Source organism: Pleurodeles waltl, chromosome 3_1 (assembly GCF_031143425.1).
Source record: "Pleurodeles waltl isolate 20211129_DDA chromosome 3_1, aPleWal1.hap1.20221129, whole genome shotgun sequence".
NCBI lineage: Eukaryota > Metazoa > Chordata > Amphibia > Caudata > Salamandridae > Pleurodeles > Pleurodeles waltl.
This window is the reverse complement of record NC_090440.1, coordinates 1545743765-1545760038: the sequence shown is the minus strand read 5'-3', so window position 1 is coordinate 1545760038 and position 16274 is coordinate 1545743765. Positions and strand designations below refer to the sequence as shown.

The window sequence follows — 16274 nt, the reverse complement described above, 5'->3', positions numbered from 1 at the left end:
ACTGGATGTTTGGCTGCTGGATTGGTTCCAGCAGTGTTAATTGTTTGGAATCGCACACTGGGTCTGTTCGAAGATTCCTGAATCTGTTTCTTGAAGTAATTGGCTTTAATTGCAATGCATTTTTCCCTTGTGGTATTTTTGCTGAATTTCAACACCTGTAGAGTTTCAGGAGTTTGCATCTTGGACAATTCCCTTGCTGTTTCTTAAACTTACATGTAGCTCTTTGATATATTATTAAGCTTAGTGTTTTTCTTTATTGACTTTTAGAGATGGGATGTAATTTCTTGGTGGTGTTTAGAGATGATGAATTGCACAGGTTGGATGATATTTTAAGTTTAGATTGACATGTTTTCATATTGTGCCAAGGATTTTTAAATTTTCTGAGAGGTACAGATTAGAGTTATTTGAATTACTTTTCCAAATTTGTATTGGCTTAGTTTGACAAGTTTTAAAGATCTGAAGGTATATGTTGTGAAATGGGATTGTGCAATGGTTGATCCAGTCAAGAAGCAAAGATTTTTCTGAACTTGTGAGGTTTCATCGGGTCGACTGTTTCCTTTTTGTGTGTTGGGAGTTTTAATTAAGAGGATCCATGTAGGTTTCAGATTTTGTTTAGTTTAGGGACAAGTGGGTTTTTGTTGCTCTAACAATGAATGTTGAAATTCCCCAGAAACATGTTATTTGAATAATAAGAAGTGATGGACATGATGAGGTCTTTGAAGAGCTTGCAGAAGGTGAGACTCCATCCTGAGGGCCATTGAATGATGTACAAACCTGTGGTTTTCTTGAGTGTCAGGTTGTCCGTTCCTAGCATGAGTTCCAAAGAGTTGTATAAGGGAAATGTGTATGTACATCTCAGACTGAGTTATGTATGACTACATTACAAACTTTTGCTCTCTTTGTCCTGTCTTGGTGCACAATATTTTAGCCCTTAGGGACTTAAATAACTAGAGATGTGGAAAACCAGTTCTCTGCGATAAATATCATGTTTGTTTTGTGAGTTATGTGATCAGTGATCGATGGTGTATGTGCTTGAGCAGACGTTTCATTAATTAATATGCATTTTATGTTAGGGTTGCAGTGTTGTGTTGCTGTGGGTGGGCTTTTAGTTGAATTAGTTTTTTTTGGTGCGAGCCTTGTATTGAATATGAGCCCGTGTTTTGTGTTTGTAAGTAGGAGAACGGGGTTTCCTAAGTGTTTGTACATGCACAAAGTGACAATATTATTTCTGTGCGGTACAAGAGAATGCAGTGGAAAGATGAGAATCAAAATGGCAAAAGACGAAAACTAAAGGTGTTCAATCTTACTTCACTTTACAGCTACAGAGTAATTGAAGGAAAATAAAAACCTTCACAGTCACAAACCTGCTTTAAGGGCCTTGTCTTTTTATGGAATAATGGATAATTGAAAACTGGTGTCATTGGCTGCTTTCCTACATATTTCCTAAGGACCTTATGTGGGTACTACTGCCAATCCCAACAAAGAGCATAATACACTCCTCGAACAGTAATGTATTATTAGGCAATATGACAAGTGGTTCAATTCCTCTGTCGTTCTCCAATTGCAAACACCGTGTTTAATGCCTGCATGCCTCCCCTGCATATGCTTCGAAGATCAGACCACTAATCCACTTAAAGGCCTGCAAATACCATCAGCACTAGCATAATCCCATCTATGATCACACAAAGCCAAGCTGAGGGCGGGGCAGGGTGAATTCGCAGAACATCTGCAGACTGTGGAGTTTGATGGTGGACAGAATAACTCCCTCTTAAACGAAATTCATGGTCTATAAGTTTCCTAGGCCCACTGCCACCCATCTGGCCACACGTGTGATGGGGAGGGCGTTGGTGGATAGGCAGCGGTTTAGAACTAACCTCCCAGGTAGGTCTGAGAGATTTTATTTTCCAGTCCACGTAAGAAGAAACAAATTCAAGATGAATCAGCTTTTTGGGGGGATACACTTGTCTACTATAGGCGGTGCTTTCCATATTGGAACTCTAGACAAAAAGGATCTACCAAGGGTACCTATGAATAAAGGAAATCTTTTGGGTATGCCCTTAGGTATTTTTAAAACTACATCTGGACCCTTGGGATTGTCCTGAAAAAAACAAAATTTAAGAACCCCCTTTTTAGTTGAGTCCACCATAGCAATATTATTTTTCTCTGATGTAGGAGTGTTAAGCACACCATAAATTGTGGGTGAGGTGTCCTCTCAAATATTTTTTTTGATCCTTTAGGTTTGGTCATTATTGACTTGGTGTGTAAACTGCAACATAGTCCATCTAGCACTGAAGCATTTTTTTGTGATTTCTCAGAATGGAATATGGCTTCAGCCAAAGGGGGCAGGTATTCTTTGTGGTCCTAATACTGCAGTCTCAACAGGTTTTGCCTTTGTCACAATACCAGCCCAAGCTCTAGTGGACCCGGTTGTCTCAGTGACCCTTAGAGACAAGTTGCAGTCCTCACTCAGTTGCCCCATATGTTTAGGGGTCGTGTGTGAGACTGAAGGAAGGTTCAATACCGGTGTAGGTCGTCCTGCTTGGTGATACCGTGAGTAAAAGCCAGCTTTGCTTCACTGTTTCTGTCGCTTAGCCCTCCACAGTTTAGGTGTGGGTTTTTGACTCTTCTCGTGGCTTCATTAAGACTCATCTGTGACCACAGTTCGCTTTGAGAGCCGCAGTGCTGTATGAAATCGTCAATTTTCACTGTCACTTAAAGACAAATGTCTTTTTATTCTAAAGAGAAAATGCTATTAAAATGCAAAGTGCCTTATTTTGCCTCTCTGCGAAGCAGAAAACCGCAAACAAGATGGGAGGCCCGGCTGTCTGTCAACTCGCCGTGACAAAGGCATACTGACCTGATTACTGCGGCCCCTCGGCCCGGGGGGACTGCTGTGCCCATCGCTCCTGCCGTGATCATAACCAATTTGGGCAAATTGGGCACCTGGATCAGCCGTACGTAGGCCCGTTGGTGTCTGAGAGCTACATATACATCCATTCCATGGAAGGGCTGTTCATGAAAAACTGCCACAGGTGTGACTCTGCCCTGTATGTATATGTCTAGTGTCTGGGAGCCATACATCTATGCAAAAGGCCTGGCCCAGCTACTATCTGCCCTGATTTCTGCAGCAGCTGTCTGGGAGCTATAGGATCATGCACGAGAAGCGGTCTCTTAATCGAGGACTTGCATAACTGGCATCTGCCCCATCTGTGTTCAGCCAGTGTAGTTCCATGCCATGGAAGGGCTCTCTTCACAGAGGACTGGCAGAGGTAGGTTCTGCCCTGTCTGGGGACTATATATCCATGCAAAAGAAAAGGTGTTTTCACAGAGGACTGGCACAACTGGGATCTGCCCTATGTTCAGCCCCTGACTAGTAGCTGTACGTCCAGGCAAGAGAAGAGGTCTCTTAAAAAAAAAACTTGCACCATTGCAGTGTTCACACACTCTCTGTACAGCTGATTTCAGGGAGCCATATGTCCGTATGGAGAGAGAGATTCCCCGTGAAGCAGTGATATATTTGGCCTCCTCAGCTTATTTATTTTGTATATTTATATAGCGCATCTGGAACTCATCAGTAGGAAGGTGCTATTCATTAAAACATTTCCGAAAGCAAACAAAAAGGGTTATTTCGAGATGAGGAAGCATGCAGAACAACTTAGCAGTAAGTTCTGCATCGAACAATGAAAGGTAAAGTAATTCGTGATTGAATTCTAACGTGTTGTGGGCATTAGAGTAGGAACTATCAGAACAGGTGGACCTGTAGTTGTTTCCGGATGGTAGTGATGGGTGATGTAACTGGGGAAGTGGGATGGTTGAGGGGAGGATTTCCAGAGAGCAGATGAGGTTCTGAACTAAGTAGGGAGCTTCAAGCAGAAGAGATGTACCACTTCTTAGACCTCTTTGACCATCAGAGGTATTGAGAAGTTCAGTAAGATCTGGCAGGGTGCTTCTGTGGATGACCTCCTGGACATGCAGCAGCCTTGGAATTCAATTCTAGCCATAAGGCACACCAAACCAGCTTGTGGAATTAAAAAAAGGTTATGTGTTCAAATTTACTTGCAGAGCTGATTAACCTGGACCTCGAATCAAGTACTGCTGTAATTGGGGCTAAGGAGGATTAAGGAACTCCAGACAATAATGCATTCCCAAAATCAAGTCTTGAAATGACGAGTGAGTGGTCAACTGCTCATACGAGTTCTTATTCCTGTTCTTTTACCTGTCTCATGCTGATTCAACCTTGTTAGGTCTGCCTTGTTCTTAGATCTATGAACAATTCATTCTAGCCTTTAGAAGACTGAACTCCCATAAAATTATTTATTCTGTGATGCACAGTGTTATACTGTTATATGAATGTCCCAGTCCATACGTTAGAAGACTGTAGGAAAGATTTAGTCTTTACATTTGATGGCTGCAATCCAGTATGTATTGTTTGCCCTATATATTTGAGGGCTATATTCCAATAGAACCATGACCCAATTTTTAGAAAGACAAACTTTTATAACCCACTTTGCTTTAATGATCAGGAGGCAGGGCAATTTTTCTAATATAATAGCAATTATTTGTAAACTTTATGACCTTGACCATGCCCTTCGATATTGGATTGTGGCCAAGATATTGATCTGCTTTAGAAGTGGCAGATGGTAAACTACACTGGCATCTGGAACACTTTTCAGAGTGTGGTGCTGGCCTGTGGAATCTGTTCACTAAAAATCACAAGGCTTCTGAAAAATCCTGCAGATATATAACATATAGAGAGATTTATATAGTACAAACACAGTCCAGGGCATTGAAGTACCTTACACAAGGACCAACCTATATTACACAAGGTCATATTAATTTTATTATAAAAACATGAGTTTAAGTTATTTGCCTAGAATCAAAGGACGTTTGAGCCAATGCTGGCACTCGAACCTGGTTCTCCAGATATAAAGTCTGCAGCTCTGTCCATTAGGCCACATCTGTTTTTCTTAATTGGTGTGAATGTCATACAGAAGTACTATGGCTGTGTACGATCGCATTTGCTGTTAATATCACTTTGTGAAATAAAAGAAGAGCAGCAACAACTACTGAAAGGCTTATCCAGCCTTTTTTGGGAAATTCTTGCAAGGGTTTGTTTCAAAATTGGATTTAAGGACATTGTTCAGCACCTTTGCACTGCTGCGCAAATAGATCTAATCATTTGAAGTATTGCTTAAATATAGAGCAGGACCAACCAAAAATTGGCTTGTAACTTCCCAGTGGGTCCTAAGCCATAATTTGGGAGATACTGGTTTAGACTGTATCTTAGACTACTGCACTCCCTCAGAATTGTTCATTGTGTGCCTTAGAGAGCTGTACTTCCATATAAACTGTTCAGTCTATACAGTACCTGTACACTCCAAGAGGAATGGTTCAGTTTATACAATAAGAGCTGTATTCCCATTTGAATGGTTCAGTCCAGACATTGGAGGGCTGCACACCCATAGAAATGTTTTAGCCCATAGTTTATAGGACCATGCTCCCATTGGAGTGTTTTAGTACTTTCCTTAGATAGCTGCCTCATAGGCATTACATCAGCGCTCCTACAGAAATTGGTTGGTAATACAAATACAAAGGTATATTTGCAAAATTAGAGTTTTGCCAGCGTATCACCTGGCCAACTTTCTGAGTGTTTATTGTTTAGCCACTACATTAATGTGCAGGTAAGGGGCTCTACTCTATGAAAGGTTTAGCCCAACGCTGACAAGGGCAGATCCAAGAGGAGAGGGGATCCATGCCATATTTTCAAGCAGTCCACGAGGGATTTAATTTCCATCCAAATGCAATTATAATCTTCCCCTAATTTATGTAATTAAATACTCGAGGAAGTTTTGTTTATTTCACTAGCATTACACAAGATAGCAGTGGTCACTGCATCTCTTGCAGTATTGATGGCTAACAGCCTGCAGCATAGGTTTCATTACAGCTGTAATTAGAAGGATTTTTCCCGAGATTATCCAATCTGGGATAACCATGATGGCACAGTATTCAGACCGGATTTTACTTCGATGTATGGGGTGGGGGGGGGGGGGGGGCAAAAATCACTGCTGGGAGATAATTGCCCTTGTGCTTTTTATTTTAAATAATTTTTTGCCTACCAGAGGCAGGTGATCATGTAATAGTTACTTAATTTGTGTACATATTTGTTTATTTTAGGAAAACAATGAATTAGTGTAAATATCTAATCGTATGTAAGTATGGCTTTTTAAACCCTTTCATAGATCAAATAATAAATATATTTACGTACATTGACTCCAAGTGGAAATCATTGGCATAGTCTATGATTAGTGTGGAAATCTAGCATAGATTCTATAGTCATAGACCGACTTTTGACACCTCTTGTTTGGGCCCAACATTAGTGGAGGGACTCCTTCAAGAAGAACTTCACCCACAGAGATTCTTACTCTTTTTAGGGTCGAGCCTGCGTTGCATGCGCTTGCGCATGCGTATCGCAGCAAGACGCTTTAGTGTTTAGAAAAGGGCTCGGAGCCATGTCGACGTCACGTCACTATTTTTGATTGGTTCGTGGGCTTGCCTAATAAAATCTGCTTGCTTTCATTAGTCGAAGGCATGCATACGTCATGCCTTTTCCGGTGGCTAGGCCTCCTCGAGCACATCGACCAAGTACAGAAAACATGCGAGGCTCGCTGTTTTCTGTCCTGCTCGTGGACTACTTTTTCTCTAATTTACTAGCGCGATTTCGCTTGGCAGAAGTTGAGCGCTTTACATAGTTAATTGCACTTTTTTGGGTTACGTACATAAATGCACTTTTGCCGATAGGTGAAAAGTCGGGTTAGGAGTTTACAACGCTATCAGCTCTAACATGAGCAAACGCAAGACCTGATGCATTGCAAATGTTTGTTTTGGTTTGGTGAGGGTTTCTTAATCCTGATCATTTGTCTCCTTCAACAGCGAGAGCGCCTCACTTTTCCCGCCTCGGGGAGGTTGAAGTAAACGCAGGCCAAAATGCCACCTTCCAGTGTGTTGCGGCTGGGAAGGCCACGGAGGCTGAGAGGTTCCTGATGCAGGTAAGCAGAGTGATGCACCCAGGTGAAGAGATGTAAATGAAAAGGGTGAAGGACCATTACTACTGACGGAAGGCAAAGTCATGACTGAGATGAGCCAGAGCTTGTTTAAACAGACCCTGTTTATGTGGCTACCACTGCGCAGCTTTTGCAGTTTGTAGGTATGGCCTGTACTGCGCCATTCAATATGTGTCAGCCGCCACTCGGAGGCACCCACCCTCTCCTTTTTTAGCAGCTTTCTTAAAAAGGTACTTTTCAGAGTTTTGCAGAAGCTACAGGTGCAGCGAGATCTTGTACACAAATTACACCAGGGGATTACCATGCCCTAAAGAACTCCTTTCCTCATTCTGATTCATGTGGTGTTTAGGGAATTTCGGGAGGGGAGCAGAGGTTTCTGGTTAAGTGCACTGCATTGTCGAATTGTTGCATTGTCTTTAGCATAAGCCGTAAAAGCGCAGCTGATAACATGGCCACCTCAGTCATTCCATTGAGCCAGCTGAGGATGGATCTGTCTAGGAAGGCTTTAAGGTCCAGCTCTTTCTAAATACGTCTTCAGCGCCAGGAAGTCCTTCTGACCTTAAGAGACAAAAAATCCCATGTGTACGGGGAAACGCCCTTTGTCGCTGTTCCCTTGTGAAGAGACCTTCCAGATGTCTCGACCAAGAGCAGCCCTTGCTTGGAGGTTTGCCTGAATGACTTTGTGCAGTTTCCTTTTGACAGAGGCAGCCACAGGGACACACTTTCCTAAAGCCCTGCAGTGCTAAGCATATAAAGGCTCGTAAAAGGCGCTATTAATAATGTGTCTCTCTTCTCAGCGGCAGAATGGCAATATCATTCCAGTAGCATCAGTGAAGCACATCAGCCACCGTCGGTTTCAGGCGTCCTTCCGACTGGAGGAGGCCACCAAAGAAGACCAAGACCTCTACCGCTGCGTGACACAGTCCGGCCGGGGCTCGGGTGTCTCCAACTTTGCCGAGCTGATAGTGAAAGGTGAGTCTCTGATCTCTCTATTTCTGATCCCTCAACATCAGTGGGAATCCTGGAAGGAGGTAGCCAGTCACAGCTGTGTGTGCCACTCTGTATCAATGCGGGGCCAAACTAGGTGAGCAGTAGGTGTAGGCCTCATGCCCATGGTCAATCTGGGGCAAAAAATAGGCCTGTACACCAAAATAAAAGTGGCCCCCATTAGCGAACCAGGTAGCTAAACAGTTGCCCATGTTTGCAAATCAGGGCACTTTGAACTTATAAAGATTAGTTGTAAAGGTGTGTTACATGCGAGACTGCAGGCATTGGTGCTTGCTGTAGGCATTACTTGTGGTAATTGGGAAATCAACAGTAAAAACCAGACCACCCTCCCATAAAGCAGTCCCACAAACTGCTGGAAAAAAAAAAAAAGGCCCACACACTGACCTTGCCGACCAGTCCATCGGGCACTACCTGATTGCCCTATAGGCCAGTCTGACCCTGCTCATGCCTACATTATCTGTACCATTCTACGTCCATGTTTCTCCTCTTATGCTCTAGTGCCCACGGACTCCAGATTTTACCTTCCCCTTTGGCCACACTTCCCAGCCCTTTGTGTCTTTTGTTACAGTCGTTGCTGACCTCCTTAACTCGGTTTTTCCCAATCCTACTGGACACACAAATGGCTAAGACTTTCTACCCAAAGTCAAGGGTAAAGAAGTTCTATGCCACAGTGTTTCATTATGTCTTTTCTGCTTGGTTGATTATTCGTAAAATTAAAAGGGGTTGGAAAATGAGCACTCAGTCATCTATGGGCTATCTAAAAGCACGTGAATTTATGGTGAAATTATTTAATTGATCTACTTTATCTGGTGATTTCATGTAGAATTTTCTCCGTGAACTGGTGTTTTATTATTGCATGTTGTACTGTCTATTAATAGGTTTTCCACTGATGACGATATAGGCTATTGCATATACAGAGAATGTTCCCACTTCATTCTCGTCCCACCTCTGTCTCCTGCACACGGGTGGTACTGGCTCAGTGATTGCGAACAAGACCCCCTCAAGCCACACGCCACCATGCACACTTCCTTGTGTTCTTAACAGAAACCTATGGCACCTGACCCCTCGAAACGCCCCTGCTGTCTAGTCGACCTTTACACGTGGTCTGTGAGCCTCTTCAAACAGCCTTGGCCACGTGTGGCCAGTAACCCCTGCTAGCAGCTGCAGCTCTGTGTCTTCCACTGACAGTATTGGGCCACAGGTTGCCTGCACACACTGCTAAGAGCTGTGCGCCTTACACAGACAGACTGAGTCCGCATGTGGCATGTAACCCCTGCTAGCAGCTGCAGCTCTGTCTCTCCCACGGACAGTATTAAGCCTCAGGTTGCCCACACACACTGCTAAGAGCTGTGAGCCTTACACAGACAGACCGAGTCCACATGTGGCATGTAACCCCTGCTAGCAGCTGCAGCTGTGTCTCTTCCAGACAGTATTAGGCCACAGGTTGCCCTCACACACTGCTAAGAGCTGTGCGCCTTACACAACACAGACAGACCTAGTCCACATGTGGCATATGTAACCCCTGCTAGCAGCTGCAGCTCTGTCTCTTCCACGGACAGTATTGGGCCACAGGTTGCCCGCACACACTGCTAAGAGCTGTGCGCCTTACACAGACAGACCGAGTCCACATGTGGCATGTAACCCCTGCTAGCAGCTGCAGCTCCGTCTCTTCCACGGACAGTATTAGGCCTCAGGTTGACCACACACACTGCTAAGAGCTGTGAGCCTTACACAGACAGACCTAGTCCACATGTGGCATGTAACCCCTGCTAGCAGCTGCAGCTCTGTCTCTTCCACGGACAGTATTAGGCCTCAGGTTGCAAAAACACACTGCAAAGAGCTGTGAGCCTTACACAGACAGACCTAGTCCACATGTGGCATGTAACCCCTGCTAGCAGCTGCAGCTCTGTCTCTTCCACGGACAGTATTAGGCCTCAGGTTGCCCACACACACTGCTAAGAGCTGTGAGCCTTACACAGACAGACCGAGTCCACATGTGGCATGTAACCCCTGCTAGCAGCTGCAGCTCTGTCTCTTCCACAGACAGTATTAGGCCACAGGTTGCCCTCACACACTGCTAAGAGCTGTGCGCCTTACACAACACAGACAGACCTAGTCCACATGTGGCATATGTAACCCCTGCTAGCAGCTGCAGCTCTGTCTCTTCCACGGACAGTATTGGGCCATAGGTTGCCCGCACACACTGCTAAGAGCTGTGCGCCTTACACAGACAGACCGAGTCCACATGTGGCATGTAACCCCTGCTAGCAGCTGCAGCTCTGTCTCTTCCACGGACAGTATTAGGCCTCAGGTTGCCCACACACACTGCTAAGAGCTGTGAGACTTACACAGACAGACTTAGTCCACATGTGGCATGTAACCGCTGCTAGCAGCTGCAGCTCTGTCTCTTCCACGGACAGTATTAGGCCTCAGGTTGCCCACTCACACTGCTAAGAGCTGTGAGCCTTACACAGACAGACCGAGTCCACATGTGGCATGTAACCCCTGCTAGCAGCTGCAGCTCTGTCTCTTTCACGGACAGTATTAGGCCTCAGGTTGCCCACACACACTGCTAAGAGCTGTGAGCCTTACACAGACAGACCAAGTCCACATGTGGCATGTAACCCCTGCTAGCAGCTGCAGCTCTGTCTCTTCCACAGACAGTATTAGGCCACAGGTTGCCCTCACACACTGCTAAGAGCTGTGCGCCTTACACAGCACAGACAGACCTAGTCCACATGTGGCATATGTAGCCCCTGCTAGAAGCTGCAGCTCTGTCTCTTCCACTGACAGTATTGGGCCACAGGTTGCCTGCACACACTGCGAAGAGCTGTGCGCCTTACACAGACAGACCGAGTCCACATGTGGCATGTAACCCCTGCTAGCAGCTGCAGATCTGTCTCTTCCACGGACAGTATTAGGCCTCAGGTTGCCCACACACACTGCTAAGAGCTGTGAGCCTTACACAGACAGACCAAGTCCACATGTGGTATGTAACCCCTGCTAGCAGCTGCAGCTCTGTCTCTTCCACGGACAGTATTAGGCCTCAGGTTGCCCACACACACTGCTAAGAGCTGTGAGCCTTACACAGACAGACCGAGTCCACATGTGGCATGTAACCCCTGCTAGCAGCTGCAGCTCTGTCTCTTCCACAGACAGTATTAGGCCACAGGTTGCCCACACACACTGCTAAGAGCTGTGAGCCTTACACAGACAGACCAAGTCCACATGTGGCATGTAACCCCTGCTAGCAGCTGCAGCTCTGTCTCTTCCACAGACAGTATTAGGCCACAGGTTGCCCTCACACACTGCTAAGAGCTGTGCGCCTTACACAACACAGACAGACCTAGTCCACATGTGGCATATGTAGCCCCTGCTAGAAGCTGCAGCTCTGTCTCTTCCACTGACAGTATTGGGCCACAGGTTGCCCGCACACACTGCTAAGAGCTGTGCGCCTTACACAGACAGACCGAGTCCACATGTGGCATGTAACCCCTGCTAGCAGCTGCAGATCTGTCTCTTCCACGGACAGTATTAGGCCTCAGGTTGCCCACACACACTGCTAAGAGCTGTGAGCCTTACACAGACAGACCGAGTCCACATGTGGCATGTAACCCCTGCTAGCAGCTGCAGCTCTGTCTCTTCCACGGACAGTATTAGGCCTCAGGTTGCCCACACACACTGCTAAGAGCTGTGAGCCTTACACAGACAGACCGAGTCCACATGTGGCATGTAACCCCTGCTAGCAGCTGCAGCTCTGTCTCTTCCACAGACAGTATTAGGCCACAGGTTGCCCTCACACACTGCTAAGAGCTGTGCGCCTTACACAACACAGACAGACCTAGTCCACATGTGGCATGTGTAACCCCTGCTAGCAGCTGCAGCTCTGTCTCTTCCACAGACAGTATTGGGCCACAGGTTGCCCGCACACACTGCTAAAAGCTGTGCGCCTTACACAGACAGACCGAGTCCACATGTGGCATGTAACCCCTGCTAGCAGCTGCAGCTCTGTCTCTTCCACGGACAGTATTAGGCCTCAGGTTGCCCACACACACTGCTAAGAGCTGTGAGCCTTACACAGACAGACCTAGTCCACATGTGGCATGTAACCCCTGCTAGCAGCTGCAGCTCTGTCTCTTCCACGGACAGTATTAGGCCTCAGGTTGCCCACACACACTGCTAAGAGCTGTGAGCCTTACACAGACAGACCGAGTCCACATGTGGCATGTAACCCCTGCTAGCAGCTGCAGCTCTGTCTCTTCCACAGACAGTATTAGGCCACAGGTTGCCCTCACACACTGCTAAGAGCTGTGCGCCTTACACAACACAGACAGACCTAGTCCACATGTGGCATATGTAACCCCTGCTAGCAGCTGCAGCTCTGTCTCTTCCACGGACAGTATTGGGCCACAGGTTGCCCGCACACACTGCTAAGAGTTGTGCGCCTTACACAGACAGACCGAGTCCACATGTGGCATGTAACCCCTGCTAGCAGCTGCAGCTCTGTCTCTTCCACGGACAGTATTAGGCCTCAGGTTGCCCACACACACTGCTAAGAGCTGTGAGCCTTACACAGACAGACCTAGTCCACATGTGGCATGTAACCCCTGCTAGCAGCTGCAGCTCTGTCTCTTCCACGGACAGTATTAGGCCTCAGGTTGCCCACACACACTGCTAAGAGCTGTGAGCCTTACACAGACAGACCGAGTCCACATGTGGCATGTAACCCCTGCTAGCAGCTGCAGCTCTGTCTCTTCCACAGACAGTATTAGGCCACAGGTTGCCCTCACACACTGCTAAGAGCTGTGTGCCTTACACAACACAGACAGACCTAGTCCACATGTGGCATATGTAACCCCTGCTAGCAGCTGCAGCTCTGTCTCTTCCACGGACAGTATTGGGCCACAGGTTGCCCTCACACACTGCTAAGAGCTGTGCGCCTTACACAGACAGACCGAGTCCACATGTGGCATGTAACCCCTGCTAGCAGCTGCAGTTCTGTCTGTTCCACAGACAGTATTAGGCCACAGGTTGCCCTCACACACTGCTAAGAGCTGTGAGCCTTACACAGACAGACCTAGTCCACATGTGGCATGTAACCATTGCTAGCAGCTGCAGCTCTGTCTCTTCCACGGACAGTATTAGGCCTCAGGTTGCCCACACACACTGCTAAGAGCTGTGTGCCTTACACAACACAGACAGACCTAGTCCACATGTGGCATATGTAACCCCTGCTAGCAGCTGCAGCTCTGTCTCTTCCACGGACAGTATTAGGCCACAGGTTGCCCTCACACACTGCTAAGAGCTGTGCGCCTTACACAACACAGACAGACCTAGTCCACATGTGGCATATGTAACTCCTGCTAGCAGCTGCAGCTCTGTCTCTTCCACGGACAGTATTAGGCCACAGGTTGCCCACACACACTGCTAAGAGCTGTACGCCTTACACAGACAGACTGAGTCCACATGTGGCATGTAACCCCTGCTAGCAGCTGCAGCTCTGTCTCTTCCACAGACAGTATTAGGCCACAGGTTGCCCACACACACTGCTAAGAGCTGTGAGCCTTACACAGACAGACCGAGTCCACATGTGGCATGTAACCCCTGCTAGCAGCTCTGTCTCTTCCACAGACCGTATTGGGCCACAGGTTGCCCACACACACTGCTAAGAGCTGTGCGCCTTACACAGACAGACCGAGTCCACATGTGGCATGTAACCCCTGCTAGCAGCTGCAGCTCTGTCTCTTCCACAGACAGTATTAGGCCACAGGTTGCCCACACACACTGCTAAGAGCTGTGCGCCTTACACAACACAGACAGACCGAGTCCACATGTGGCATGTAACCCCTGCTAGCAGCTGCAGCTCTGTCTCTTCCTCAGACAGTATTAGGCCACAGGTTGCCCTCACACACTGGCAAGAGCTGTACGCCTTACACAGACAGACCGAGTCCACATGTGGCATGTAACCCCTGCTAGCAGCTGCAGCTCTGTCTCTTCCACAGACAGTATTAGGCCACAGGTTGCCCTCATACACTACTAAGAGCTGTGCGCCTTACACAGACAGACCTAGTCCACATGTGGCATGTAACCCCTGCTAGCAGCTCTGAGCCCTGGCCCATGTGTGGCCTGCAGACACAATGGGACACTGCTGATAAAAACTACCCTAGTCTATAGGCGACCCTACATAGCCAATTATACTCACGCTGCTAGTAGGTGTGTGACTTCCACAAATAACCCTTGTCGACATGTAACCTGTGTATAGACATACACACACACTACCATGGAGTCATTTAGGGGTCGCCAGGCGTCACCCTTGGCTTGCCCCTTCTCTGGCTTTGCCTTCGCGACCCCTGGCCTCGGGGGATGAGGGCGCAAGATCCGTGGCTGGAATAGAGCGGCAGCTCGTCTATAGCTCTTCCTTATGGATGTCCACTGTGGCGCCATTCTCCTTGTTTTCGATCAAGTTTGTATTAATCTAATAGTGAAGAAAAACATATTTTTGTACTTCTATTATAATACAAATTAAGTTAAGTCAAAAAAATAATTTAAATGTATATTGTGTGTGTGTTTGCAGACAGTGTTTATGTGAGAGAGTTTATGTGTGAATATATTTGTATGTGAAAAGGAAGGTCAAAGGGTGTGTGATGTCTCCTTCGTTACCTCCGGCATTTTGTTGAGCTGACGTCCATGCACACTAGTAGTAGGGCTGTGACAACCCTAACCTATATGTGACCTACACGCTCCGGCACACGCTACCAGCGCTTACTTTCATGTTTTCTCATTTTTTTCTTCTCTAGTTATTTCTCTTTCCTTCTCGTTTTTCTTTCTGATCCTATCTCTGTCTCCAAACCTCACCTCACTGGTTGTGTCCCCACTCGCCGTTCTCCGGTTCCTCGCTCATTTGTGCTTACCTTCCGTCGCCTTCTTTCGCCCCTTGCCGCTCAGCACGCTCCCTCGCTTTCCTTCTCGTTATTTCTTTTTTCCTTTCTCTCTTGCCCTCTATCGCCGCTCTCTGTTTTTTTCTTTTATTTGTTTACGCCGGAGACGGCAAGTAATTAATTTGTTTCACACTGGAGTGCCGGAGAAAGGAGAACAGCGACCCAGCGAGAAACAAAGCCAGTCGGAATTAATCCGCTTTGACGGACGGAGCCCCAGCAGCGGCCGGGCCCCGACGCCCGGTTGGTAATTTCAGTCGCGGAGCCTGACTCGCAGCTCGGAGAGACGGATCCCGAGAACGAGTGCTTGTGCCCGCACCCCCTCCCCACCAATGGGCGCGGGGATTGGATTTCGGCAGGATTAACAGGCATTAACGTAGTCCCTCTTTTGTTCTTGCTCAGGGAAGCCAAAGATTTTAATTTCGCCTCTTAATGACCGGTTACCCCGGAACTTCCCGTCCTCCTGCCAGGTTTAACTGCGTTTTAGTCATGCCCGCGGCGTAGTAGCGCCCCCTCGAGGTGAAGGCTGAAATATAATGGTTTATAGGTGCTCTGAGAAATAGGGAGTGGATTTGTTGCTGGTGAAATGGTTAGCTAGAGATCACTGCAGTCTAGACTAGTAGGCAGCTGTTTCAGCCTCGAAATGTGCCACCCTGGTGGCAGTTTATCCCACTGCTCACCAGTGCCATCTTCTCCCACTAAAAGCACATTCTCGTCTAGTCAGAGTTTCATTTCAGAAGGAGGCGTGTCCCGTGATTAATTTGTAAATAAAAACATGCTGTTGCCCAAAGCTCTCATCTGAAACACGTGAGAGCACAGAATACTGAGGCAGTGTAAATCTAGAGCCGTCTCGGGACTCTTCAATCCATTTACAGGCACTCTGCCCTTTCAGCTCACTCTAGCAGCTTCCTCCCTATGTGACTCTTTTCCGTCTATCTTCCCATATGTCTCTTTGGCTCGCAGTAATTGCATGATGTAGAAAAATAAGTGCCGGCCCTCAAAAATAAGTGCCGGTGCCTCCCACCGGCAACCACCGGCTCAAATTAAGCACTGGGTGTGTCTTAAAGTAATATTTAATAGATTTAGGCACTTGGATGCTGGTGGCCCTGCACTAGCTACCACCTACTAGAGCAGTGCCTAAACGAGTCGATAATTCAAAACAACCAATACTTTTTGTAAGGAGGTATCTATCTACCTTCACTTTACATTGAGTAAACAAAACGTTGCATATGATCTATTAACTGTTTTCTTATTTATTCTTGAGATATCA

The 16274-nt window shown here is 46.9% G+C and overlaps 1 protein-coding gene across 3 annotated transcripts in view; it reads left to right on the top strand.

The window, feature by feature from the left end:
• PTPRU (protein tyrosine phosphatase receptor type U) overlaps positions 1-16274 on the top strand; it is a 765217-nt gene that overhangs the window by 337388 nt on the left and 411555 nt on the right. For all 3 annotated transcript variants that reach the window (XM_069225125.1, XM_069225127.1, XM_069225126.1), the window contains exons 5-6: positions 6931-7046; positions 7859-8033. In XM_069225125.1, the coding sequence (XP_069081226.1) occupies positions 6931-7046; positions 7859-8033 (291 nt within the window). The remainder of the gene's footprint in view (positions 1-6930; positions 7047-7858; positions 8034-16274) is intronic.